The sequence below is a fragment of the Gymnoscopelus braueri genome, assembly GCF_963280865.1.
Source record: "Gymnoscopelus braueri genome assembly, chromosome: 5".
NCBI classification, from domain to species: domain Eukaryota; kingdom Metazoa; phylum Chordata; class Actinopteri; order Myctophiformes; family Myctophidae; genus Gymnoscopelus; species Gymnoscopelus braueri.
Genome location: NC_137606.1, coordinates 19133130 through 19145790, shown reverse-complemented (window position 1 = coordinate 19145790; position 12661 = coordinate 19133130). Strand labels below are relative to the sequence as shown.

Below are 12661 nucleotides of genomic sequence, written 5' to 3'. Positions count from 1 at the left end.
TTCACCATTAAACTGCCATGGGTTACAGAAGGGGAATTAGTGAGCTGGCAAAAAGCTCGTGTGCGTCTGTGCGCGTGCAAATGTGCGTGTGCGTGTGCGTGTGTACGTGTGTGGTTTTTGAACACAGTGCCCATCGTATCTGTCTGCCAAGGTTTACTTCCTCCCCACACACCTGGAGTGCCACCTGGTCTCCCAACAGACATAACCCCTATGACACACACACACACACACACACACACACACACACACACACACACACACACACACACACACACACACACACACACACACACACACACACACACACACACGCACACACACACACACACACACACACACACACACACACACACACACACACACAGAAACTTCACCTGTCAGCAAGATGTGTGTGCAACATCATGAGCAGTGCTGTTCATTTAGAAGAGGAACGGGCTAGCCTTCTGTTCAGCCTTCAGGTAAGGTATGGACCCCCTTTACCCCCCTTTACCCCCTTTGTGATGAGTGATGAGCCCCCAATGGGTGAATATGGAGCCTCCGTCCTACTTCTCCCACCCAAGAGTCCCTGCTGACAGGTGCCAGCCAGTCTGTAGGAGTACGTGAAAATATCACCCACCCCGCCCGGCTTCCCTCCCCCGAACATGGCCAATTGTGTTCGTATAGACAAGTGGTTCTCAACCTTTTCAGGCCGTGACCCCCCAAAATAATTCTATGTGAACTGGGGACCCCCCACCCTGATAAGCACACATTTTTTTTTTACTCAGTTCCACAGATAAATATTGTGAAAATAGCTCACAACGAGAGGTGTTGTGAGCTTGTAGATTGGCTATTTTCATATTTTTTGTGAAAATATTCATATTATTATACATGCAGATATTCATAATATCATACATGCACTTTGGATTAAAGTGATACACACATGTTTAGTGCATTGTGTAATTAAAATCTTCTATTCCATAGGAAAAATGAAAAACGTACTTCCGTATTGCGTAATTTATTGTCTTCAGGTTGATATGACCCAGTGTGTCATTAGTGTGAGGGCAACCAGACTAATCTTCTAATCAGTTTTTTTCCCCACACTCGTACCATATGTCAAATTGACCGGCTTCACCGGGAATCGTGTGCTTTCGCATTGATTTATTCGTGCATAAAATGTTCCCATTGACTTTAATGGGAAAATGAAAAAACTCCCATTCAAGTATTTTTTTCTCAGAAACCGTAAGGGCTACAGTTACAACACTTAGAGGGGAGGTTCATAATCCAGTGCCAAATTATTTAAAAAATAATTACACCAGTCGGCCTCATGGTGGCGCTATAACAGACAACTTTACGTTTTGGCCTATAACTCTTGAACCGTAGGCAGAGACCGTAAAAAATATGGACGAAGGGAACGGTGACGTCACCCATTGGTTTCTACAGACCGTAAATGAAGCCGATTGTTCAGGAACGTACAATCCGCCATCTTTAATATACAGTATACAGTTGGGCACGGCGGAACTCAAACGCTATTGCTTGAGACCAGACATGTGACCAGGGAACCGGAAAACAATCCCCAAAGAATGCTATTGTTTGGGTAGCTTGTCAATCAAGAGCGGGGGCGGGGAATGAATGCTATTGGTTGTGTAGGTTGTCAATCAAATCATCCAGCCCCTCCTGGAGCATAGCCTACTTCAATTCAATCGTCAATTTTAGAATAAATGGGACCATAATTTAGCAAAACGCATATCATGATGATTGAAAGGAGACTTTAAACTAGCGACTGGAAGCATAGTATTTATGACCATTTTTATTAAGGTAAGAAAATCTAGTCTAAAGTTCGTCAAAAACCCATCCGCTTACAATGAGAGAATATTCTTTCTGACACCTGCAGGCCACCTACAGGCCATTCATATGAAGTGTCTCTCTTCCGTATCATTGTAAATATGTCAGGCTGGCCCCTTGACCTTGTCATAGAATAAAAATCTCTTTTCCCCTGGATTCCTTGGGTCATCCCCATATAGGCCACGCCGATTTGCGTCTGGATAGATTTTCCGCCATTTTGAATTTTCTTCAAAACACACTTATTGCACCTTCTCCTACAGATTTTGTCCAAATCTAAAAAAAATTGTACACGTAATCTCTGGACCCATGCGATAAACATATTATATTTTTGATAGTCCAAACCGTTCGTCCGTAATAGGCTTCCAAAGTTGGTGGGAGGGGCTTGTTTTACGAATAATGCCAACAATCACAAACAAAACGTACGGTCAATCCCACATTTGAATGTCATGTCATGTCAAGGGTGGTTTACTCAACAAATCCGCAAAAGCATTTCCACTTTGATCCATAGGGATGCCACAAATGCGGAAAATGTAACCGTTTGGTGCAAAAACATGATTTTGGGGGGGATCAAACCTCTCAAAATGAAATACAAGTGATCTCAGGTGTGAGGTGACAATTCAATTGGCCCTTTACAATCGTGGGAGGGGCCTATTTCTTTAGTGGGAGGGGCCTATTTCTTAAAATCAAAACGGCATGCATCACAAACTCAGGATCCGATCGGCACCGAATTCAGATCGCACGTCGCAACCACACTTTGCAATTTCCCATAACTGCAAATATTCTAGTTGTAGTTTAGTTTGCCTCTAGTAAAGACCTCTGTCCAGTGTGTGTCATTCCTGATAAGTAAGTACTTTATGTTGTGGGTTTATTGCTTCTGTTCTTTAGTTAATTAATTTCGTGTAATAGTACAGTGTTGCTTTTTATGATTGTGAACATGTGTATTTGTGTTGGTTTTCTACTTCAGACCATACTGTCATACGGTCATACTGTCACTGTCAAGAGTCAGTAAAGCCAAGTCAACTATACCAAGGTGGTCCTGTGTACATTTGTTCTGACCGACAATCGGGGGCTCGCCAAATATTCCCCATATACATATGTACAATTCATCAACACTAAACTAAACATCTCAAAACCTTTTACTACCAATCTGCATGTTAATTTGCTGCTATCCAATTTATAGATTAACCGTCAGGATCTCAGGAAACCTGTCGCCCATGTTTACAGTATCACGCTGTCAGATAACAGAGCAGTGCTGAGTAACAGGGATGTATTGAGTATTGAGCTATAATGCATGTTGCAGAGAGAGAGAGAGAGAGAGAGAGAGAGAGAGAGAGAGAGAGAGAGAGAGAGAGAGAGAGAGAGAGAGAGAGAGAGCTTCTCTAGAAGGGGGATGACGATAGGATCGGCAACCCCAGTGGCCCGATTCCTGCCGTTTAGATTGCACGCCTGATGAAGAGGCTAAATGGTCATGTTGATGGAGGTTAAATGTTAATGTCCAGCCTGGACTGTGTAATGTAATGTATGAAGTCACTTAAACTGATTCCTTGAATTATTGATGGGCAGCATTTATCAATAATGGCACCTCTGCTGCATTTGGGCCTCAGTGGAAGGGGAGCTGAGTAGATGAACAAAAAAATATATTAAAGCTCATTCACACATCCACGGCGCACAGGGCAGACTCACAAACACATGCAGTTACAAGCTTGTGTTTTTGTACATTCAGAGCCTTGCTGGTATTGTCACTGTCAGATAGAAAATGTTAAATGTTTCTTATCAGGATTTTTGTTTTGTTTAGTTTTTAAACCTGTAGTTATTATTTAGTCACACACACACATGCACATAACCTCTCTGTGTGTGTCTGTGTAATCTCTCAAGAACAGATTCTGCTCTGCGTTTGAATCTGTCGGGGGGGTTCGTCATATCGCGTACGCACTGGCCTACAAGTGGCCGTGCCTTAAGATCAGGAAGCAGTCCGCGCTTTACCCAATCAAATGTAGTGGGCGGGATTCACGTGTCCGTCGATCCTTCCCCACTCGAAACAAACCCAAGCTAATTTAACAATAGCGTCCGCGGAGCAGACAAAACCACGGAAAGATATTCACATTTTAACTTACTCTTTCATCATAGAAACAAGTGGGCTTATAACCAAAACGATCCATGTTCTCTGGGAGAAGTGGTGTTAGTGTTCCGTGTAGAAATATTGTTAGTGGGAATGAAAACATAGTCGCACCACCGGAAGTGATGCGCTGAAGGCAGACCAAAACCCCGGTTTCCTTGCGCACGGGTGCTACGTCAACTTCCTCCCAGAGCCAACTGAGATAGTCAAAAACAGCAGAGGGCGCTGTTTTTCCTTTTCATTTGGCAATGGGTTCCCAGATTGGTGTCTGTGTGGTTATACAACCCACAGACGCCACTTTCAACCTGGCGTCACACATTTTGGGCATTGTCATTATAGGCAACAACTTTCCAAACTTGTCCAAATTTGTTCAAAGGATTTTTTTGATACACGTTGTGAGCTTGTAGAATTTTCATTTTAGCTATTTTTGTGTGACACTGTCATACAGAGTATAAAATATAGGGCATTCATTTATGGGGAAACTTAATGAAGATGAAACATGAGATACAAGGTTTCAGCTCAACAGTGAGAAAAAAAGACAAAGAAAGACAAAAAAAGCCAAAGAAAGACAGCTTGTAACACTGATACCTTCTGACTCAAATGATGTGGTCGAGCCCAGCTCTTGCACTTCAGCGTTGCGTAAGTATTCAACATTCCGGCAGAAAAGCCTTTGACCGAGAGGAAAAGCAACAGTCATTCTAGCATGAATAACGCTTTTAACATCACCTGTCTGAGCCAGATCACATACGACTGAGCCCCAGGTGTTCTGATCCGTTAAGTGAGTTTATATCGCACTGGTAAAAACAAACAGCGAGATGAAAGATGGGTATGGAGACATAACGGATTCTTGAAGCCATGGGAGCATGTCGATGGTGCAGAGAATAAAATATATCTATTTTTTAGGTGAGAAAGATAGAAGAGCGAGATATCCAAATACTGAGTGTACTCTGTAAGACTGAGAATGCATAAACACTGATGCAAGTCCCTGCAACACACACACACACACACACACACACACACACACACACACACACACACACACACACACACACACACACACACACACACACACACACACACACACACACATTGATTCACATTTATTTATATCCGCATCATAACACTGAGATGTCCCTAAGACCTAACAGCTTAACGACAAATATGCCAATACATGCACCATACATTTATACTTCCAGTCCCTCGGGAGGTCAAGGCCAGGGGCAGTGTTTTCCTGGCAATACAATAATAACAATAAAGGATAATATGGAGTATGTTTGTAGCCAAAGGCTTGCATTTAGAATGTGTTCCACCATTCTCTCACCTATTCTTCCATTCTTGAATTGTATTTAGTTCAAACTCCCTTTATTTCCATTTTTACAACTTTCACAATAGGGATTGATAGTTTCCTCTTCTCTTCTCTTCTCTTCTCTTCTCTTCTCTTCTCTTCTCTTCTCTTCTCTGAAGAAGGCATAAATGGTATTTACTATATATAAAATGCATGAGGTTTCTTATTTTATTTTATCAATGTTTTTTGGCTCAGGTGCATTTAGTGTTTGGCTTTGTATTTAGTGTTGTATAGAAATGATGAGATCATGTAACTCACTGTACTTGGTAAGAACATGTTGTGATTTTACATCTTACTATGAGTTACTAATTTGAGAATGAATGATTGAGAAGCGTATTTATGTTATATATACTTATCTTATATAGGCTACTGGTCCATTTGTTTTGTAGGAAGATACTGAGACACAAAAGATGTTCACCTTTCTTGGGATGAGACAGTTCCTTCCTTCAACAGGACTGATCTCAGGCTTTAATGTAGCTTATAACTAAGCATGGTCATGATGATCCTGAAAAGGCCCGGAATGGCATCTACACAAGAATTCTACAACGGGCACTCTATGACACATGGGCAGACCACATCAGAAACGTGGACCTTTACAAAGTAAGTAAGTAAGTACATTTTATTTATATAGCACTTCTCACAGAGAAAACTCACAAAGTGCTTTACATACAATATAAATACAGCAATTAAAAAGAATAACAGCAGCACAACTGTACAATAGAACAAAAACAGCAGACGTACTACAAAGAAGAAAACAAATCAAGGATATTCCGTGAATGTCTGCCCAAACAGAAGTGTTTTCAAGCGGTTCTTAAAGATGCCCACAGACACTGCAGCTCTCAGGACCTGCGGGAGGTCCTGAAAGGCCTCCCGTGGGTCACGGACAAGGTCATGTAGAGAGAGATGAGGCTGGCTGGGTACTGTGTCAGGCACTGGAACTGGTGGTGAGCAAACTGACACTGTGGGAGCTAACCCAAAGCACAGCTAGGGGGGAAGAGACACACTACCTACGTAGCCACACTGTAGCATGACAGTGGAGCTAGCAACACTGCAGAGCCTCTGATGACTCTGATGCTGGATAGAAGGGACTCGGGAGTGGAGAACAGCAATCCAGGAGTCCCGAATTGGTATCGGCTAGTCCGCAGTCTCACATCACATCATCGCAATACGTAAAAAAAACACAAAGGCCTCCACCTTTGCAAGCCATTTTCCTCTCACTCCCAGTTCTTTACAAACATGTTTCCTTAAGTCCCCTTCCATAGCAGTCCGTTCATTCAAGCATCTCGTTGTTCTACATTCATTCCTGATTAAGTTCAACTGGGAGTACAAGTTTATATTCTTTTGCTGCCATGTCTGCCCTGGCAAAGTTCAGTTGGTAGTAGTTCTCTGTTCTCCTGTATGATGCTGCTTATTTCCTGGTGGGTATCACAAGCAAAGCCTTTTTAAAGACAGAGCTCTCTTCGTCTTTCCCTCTCTTTTCTGCAGCTGTCATACATTTCTTTCTCTTGCTGTTGGTAGTCATGGCTGCCAGTTCCCACCTGATGTCGTGTGGGAGTCCGGACTGCTCAAGACCATACTGAATAACTGCAAGCTTGCATAAAGTCTTTAGACTAGGACTCAAGTCTAAAATGTACAGGTCAGACATCTCTGCTTCATTTTCATCTTCATCTTCATCTTCAAGACCTTCAATGTCCAGTGGAACGGGTGTGTATCTGTATCTGTATCCTCCAAAGAGGACGATAAGATCTCCCACCATGCAACAACACATCCTACACATCCAACATGGGCTTTTCCCCCTGGGCTCAACCTTCTTCCAGGAGAAGGTCTCTGGACTAAATTTCCACAGATCATTGAAGCTCCGGTCCAGCAGAAAGTTGGAGCCACCAAAAATGTACAGTTCTCCATTGTAGGCAAAGGCTGAATGACACGCCCGTCCTTGTGGAAGAAGCTGTGCTGAAGACATGTTCAGCCAGCAGTTGGTCTCTGTGTCAAACACTCTGATGTTGTTGTAGTTTATGTGAATCTGGTGTGCTGTGCCCCCGAACACAAACATCTTTGTCCCTATGATGGTGGCAGAGTGACATTCTGAAACGGGCGCTGGAGTGCCGCTGGAGTTAATGATAGACCAGGCCATTGTGGTTGTGTCTAACTTGTGGATGTCATTGTAGGTGTATTTAGTCAGCTTGTTGAATCCTCCAAAGATATACATGACCTTCCCCAAGACACAGGCTGAATGGCCGCACCTCGCCTCTGGAACAGTGCCAGAAATCTTGGAATTTAACCATCTGTGGGTGTTGACATCAAATGCATAAAGCACATTGCAGCACTCTCTTGTGTACTTAAATCCTCCCCAGATGTAGATGACATCTTCGATCAGCACAACTGTGTGGCCATCGCGCATGGATGGAACCTCAAGGGGACGTTCTACTCTTTCAGTTGTCACTGGGGGCAACTTGATCCAGCGCAGAGACACTGTGTTGAAGACCTGTACCTCAATCTGAGCCCTGTCATACATGTATTTAGGAATGTGTCTATCCCATGCACAGTACCCTCCAAAGGAGTACACCTTGCCCCCCACTGCCACAGCAGCATGAAGGTGTCTGTTTGGGCCTTTCAGATGCACTGTCCAGTGCAACATTTCATACACCAGCAGAATAGTGTTAAAGATGAACCAAGTTTTGCTCTGTGTAACAATGAAGTCCTATTGCTTAAGCTACCACTTATATTGGTACAGCGGCATAAATGTCAGCCGAAGTTTGGCCAATTGGTGAAGCCGATACGTTGGGCTAGTCAATGCACAGGCAGGCTCCAGAAATCCCTCATGCAGCAGACAATCTGTTGACATGGCTACTGTTAAACAGCTTGTAGGCCCCAAATTGTCATACGTTAAAAAATAAATACGACTTTACATGTGTAACTTTTGTTTGTCATAAAAATCTTCGGATCAGGTTCAATTTTTCCACAACATCATATATGTATGTTGCAGTGTTTTGAGAATGTAGCCTACCCTGAAGAATGAAGCCTGTGGATTCATGAAAGGCTAATTGCCTTTGCAATGCGATGGTACAATTTACAATGGCAATTAAATGCTTCGAAAGTGTGTGTGTGTGTGTGAGTGTGTGAGTGTGTGAGTGTGTGAGTGTGTGTGTGTGTGTGTGTGTGTGTGTGTGTGTGTGTGCGCGTGCGTGCGTGCGTGCGTGCGTGCGTGCGTGCGTGCGTCTGCTGCCAGCGTCTGTTCAGGATTGTGGAATTAGTGTTACTTTTTAATGTGGCTCCAGACAGTCCAATATAGCAAAGCACCAATGAAACCATTAGGATACCTACCACTCCTTGATCAGCAGGTGAAACTCTCCTGGCTCTTTAAGAGATTTTCAAGTGGGCCCTGATCCAGAAAAGGTTGAGAACCACTGATTTAACAGACAGACCCATGGTAGACAGCTATCCTCCTACAGAGCGACGCTGTAAAAAGGATCGAGGTTGCGCCTGCCTTAGTCAAAGGTCGCTAAATAAAATACTCACCGATCTCCTATAAAACCTGGGTACTCACATTGTGCAAAACAAGACCGGAAGGGGAACACCAATGCCATCTAAAAAAAGATGCCCTAGCTGTCTAGACTTTTCTTACTGCGGAAACTCCGATCATTTTGTTAGCAGCAAACTCCTGGTGTTTATTATCAGAGCATTTTAGAAACCGTCTTATTTTATGCAGTACTGCAGTATGAGGGTCATCCTCATTTTAATAGCCTGAGGAGCACCTTTGAGGATCAATAAAGTATATCATCATCATCATCATCATCATCATCATCATCATCATCATCAAGCCAGGTCGATATTGGTAATGGCTATGTATATATACACCTCACGCTAGATCCTTTAAATCAGAGGAACAGATTTAATTAAGAAGAAATAGTACTGGAGCACACAGGCAGCCTTTTTTTTATTGCAGGTGCAGACTAACATTTCAATGATATTACATCTTCATCAGTGTCAAAGAAACAGACAGAGGAAGTGTTATACTTATTGGTTGTTATAGTAATCACCTTGCAGCCTATGTCTGCATTCCACCAATAATCAGTGTGACTAACACAGATAAACATACCACAATAGTGCAGCCATGTAGAAAATATACTGCAGCATTACATACAGAAAAGCATGTACATGCATCTAGTTTACACTGAGAAAACCCATTCAAAGTCTAATACAAAGTTGTTATCTCCGCCAGGCAAAGGCTCTGTATTGGGGAATGTCTGTTTGTCTCCCACGTCGCAGTTCCATGGACTGTCACTACGGACCCCAAGCTGCAGATCAAGAGTGTGACTGCGGACCGGGCCTCTCCATGGAGCACGACCGTGGATTCCTACTACATTACACTATACACACATTATCTTAACATTCTTATACCATTATATACTGTATACACATTATTGTTGTACTATATTATATTATCATATACTATCTTACACTATTATTTATTTATTATTTGCTACTATTGTTATTGTTACTACTTGTATCTCTCTCTTTCTCTCCTCTGTCTCTCCCTCTCTCTCTCTTTTTCCCCCTCCGACACGGTCGAGGCAGAAGGCCCCCACCCTAGAGCCTAGGGTCTGTCTGACGTTTCTTCCAGTTAAGGGGGAGTTTTTCGTTGCCATTGTCGCAAAATTGCTTGCTCAGGGTGGGACTGTCGGGTCTCTGCTCTACATGTAAAGTGTCTTGAGACACTTTAATCAAATTGAATTGAATTGTCTGTCTGTCTGTCTGTCTGTCTGTCTGTCTGTCTGTCTGTCTGTCTGTCTGTCTGTCTGTCTGTCTGTCTGTCTGTCTGTCTATCTAAAAACCCCAATTAAAACGCTTCTGTGTGAGACAGGGTGATCAAAACAGATGGGTGGATATACATGAAGGCAAATGCCAAAAGAAGGCTTAGAGCATCTGGTTGAGATAGGTGCATAATGAACTCATCAAAGATATCTAAACATGCTGTCAATGTATGCCTTTGCAATAAAAGTTTTTATTGCAGAGCTTGAGGCCGATCTTCTTACACTCCTTTTCTCCTGCCAGTAGAAGTTCCCTTCCTTTGTCTGCTGTGTCTGAGACTAGGGCAATGTCATCTGCATAGTCGAGGTTGGTGATTGTGATGGAACAAACTCGCTTACTCTGCCTCGCGACCAGCATGAACCCCAGTGTCTCCTCCCTGCATGCCACTGATTGCGGGTCTCGGGGCATGGTCCATTGCCACAATAAACAAAAAGGGGGCCAGGGTATCACCCTAGGACACCCGTGAAAATCTCAAACTCTTTTGCCTCACCAGGTCTGAACCTTGGCGCTAGTCCGACTATAGCTTGTTGCTATCATCTGCACCATCTTATCAGGGACACCATAGGCCTGGAGAATGGTCATTTGTGTCAAACGTTTTTATGGAAGTCAATGAAGGTGATCCTCGCTGACAGTTTTTGCTTCCTGACAGCTTCCCTTCCAGTGTCCTCCTCAGATCCACTATCTGCTTGACTGTTGTGCGCTCAAAAGCCATTAACGTTAGCAAAGCAACAGGTCACAACTATCACAGCCTTTGGCGCATGACAAACTGACACTCTGACTAAAAGTCAAATGGCTGAACGCTTTTAGAATACTTAAACGGCTTAATGACGCAAAAGCAGCAAAAAAGGATTTCAGCACTGAATAGGGAGGCTATACGTCATCTAAGAGATCATGGCCATGATAGTTGTTGCTATGTGATTCTTGATGCATGGTTATAGAATATATGTGTAAGGATGACAACCCTAATGGTCAGAGGAATTAACCACTTTCTACATGGCATCCCCATTATTGGCATGCCATTATAGGGGAAAATCTTCCACTTTCCATATGCCATAATTGAACATTTTTGACCAAAGCAGGGAATTCTGAGCATTTCGAATTTAAAGGAAGCTTCGGTAAACCAATATGCAACGGTTAAATACGGTAGCATATATGCAAAACATTTTCAAAAATGAATTTGCAAATGTATTTGTGAACATTGAAACGTATTTGCACAAATAAATTATATATATCTGTATATTTGCTCCACTTAAAACAGCTCTGTGTTGAATCTTCAAGCAAAAACACACAGTGGTAACAGAATCATCTGCCAAGAGAGATCAGAATCAACGTCGCCTGTGTAATCCATACACACACCGCCCTTTTACTTTCAATATTGGTCTTAGGAAACTCAGGATGCTTAATATTGACATAAATGGCATTGATCCCCACGTTACCCAAATGGAGCTTGTCAGGTGCTTTGATGACGGCCTGGAGGTATGCATTGTTTAAAATTAATAGCTCATTGATCAGTCTTATGGATGCAACATAAATAGGAATGGCAACCATGTGAACACACAGACCTGTCTTCACACAGACGCTGCTATTGATCGCCCTTCTCCTGGTGATTGCCCTTTGATATTGTCACTGTCGGCCTGAAACCTTGTATGTTCAAAACAGTTACTTTTCAGGAAATGGATACAAAAGTACCTGCATTGTTTACTCACAAGCTCTTGTTGATATACTTTCCATTGGTTAAATATCTATAAATCCCACAGGCATCGCTATTTTGGGAATTTTAGCCTAATTATTATCAAAATCTTTCATGCATTTTCAAAACGTTTGAAAAGTTGTCGTCTTTATTTTGGGCATTGATTGATTGATTGATTGATGTCTCTATTGATCATGAAATAAAATCATATGTCATAGGCTTACATGTAATAGCCTAACAATTATCGACGTCTTTTGTGAATTAAAATAATATATATAATCAAAAATGGAGCTTGTAGATCTAGGACATTCATTCATGAAAAAAAAACTAAAGAAAAAACATAAGATGAAATATATAATATACAAGGTTTGTGCCCGACAGCGACGATATGCCTCTTATTGATCTCGCTTCTCTGGTGATTGCCCTTTAATATACAGGATGTCAACCTGTCGGAGAGTTGTATTTCATCCGTGTGTGTGTGTGTGTGTGTGTGTGCGTGCGTGCGTGCGTGTGTGCGTGTGTGCGCGCGTGTGCGCGCGTGTGTGCGTGTGCACGTACTTGTGCGGGCACACAGTGGTAGAAAGTGACTAAGTACATTTACTCAAGTAGTAGGGTAAGTGATATTTTTTTGGTTAAAACAAAAAGTATTTTGTTAAAAGGTTAAAGCACTATATTCTGATAGTAATCATTGCTATAGAGTGTTTGTTCAGTAACAGGAGTCTTCCTGTCTCTCCAGCTCTTTAATAAACAGAAAATATTTTTTTCGGTAGGTGTCAAAATCTCAACCAATCAGGAGAAAGTACCAATTTTTAAGCTTAATTTGTATAGTGTTCCAGTTCCAATTTTGTCTGCTCATTTCTTAGTGTCATCAATTCCA

At 42.3% G+C, this 12661-nt stretch overlaps 1 protein-coding gene across 1 annotated transcript; it reads right to left on the bottom strand.

The window, feature by feature from the left end:
• Positions 1-6690: 6690 nt before the first annotated feature.
• On the bottom strand, positions 6691-7920 carry LOC308085792 (kelch domain-containing protein 3-like; the record flags this gene model as incomplete). The annotated part of the gene is made up of 1 exon (XM_080429101.1): positions 6691-7920. One exon carries the CDS (start codon positions 7918-7920, stop codon positions 6691-6693), a length of 1230 nt encoding a protein of 409 aa, XP_080285227.1.
• Positions 7921-12661: the final 4741 nt, after the last annotated feature.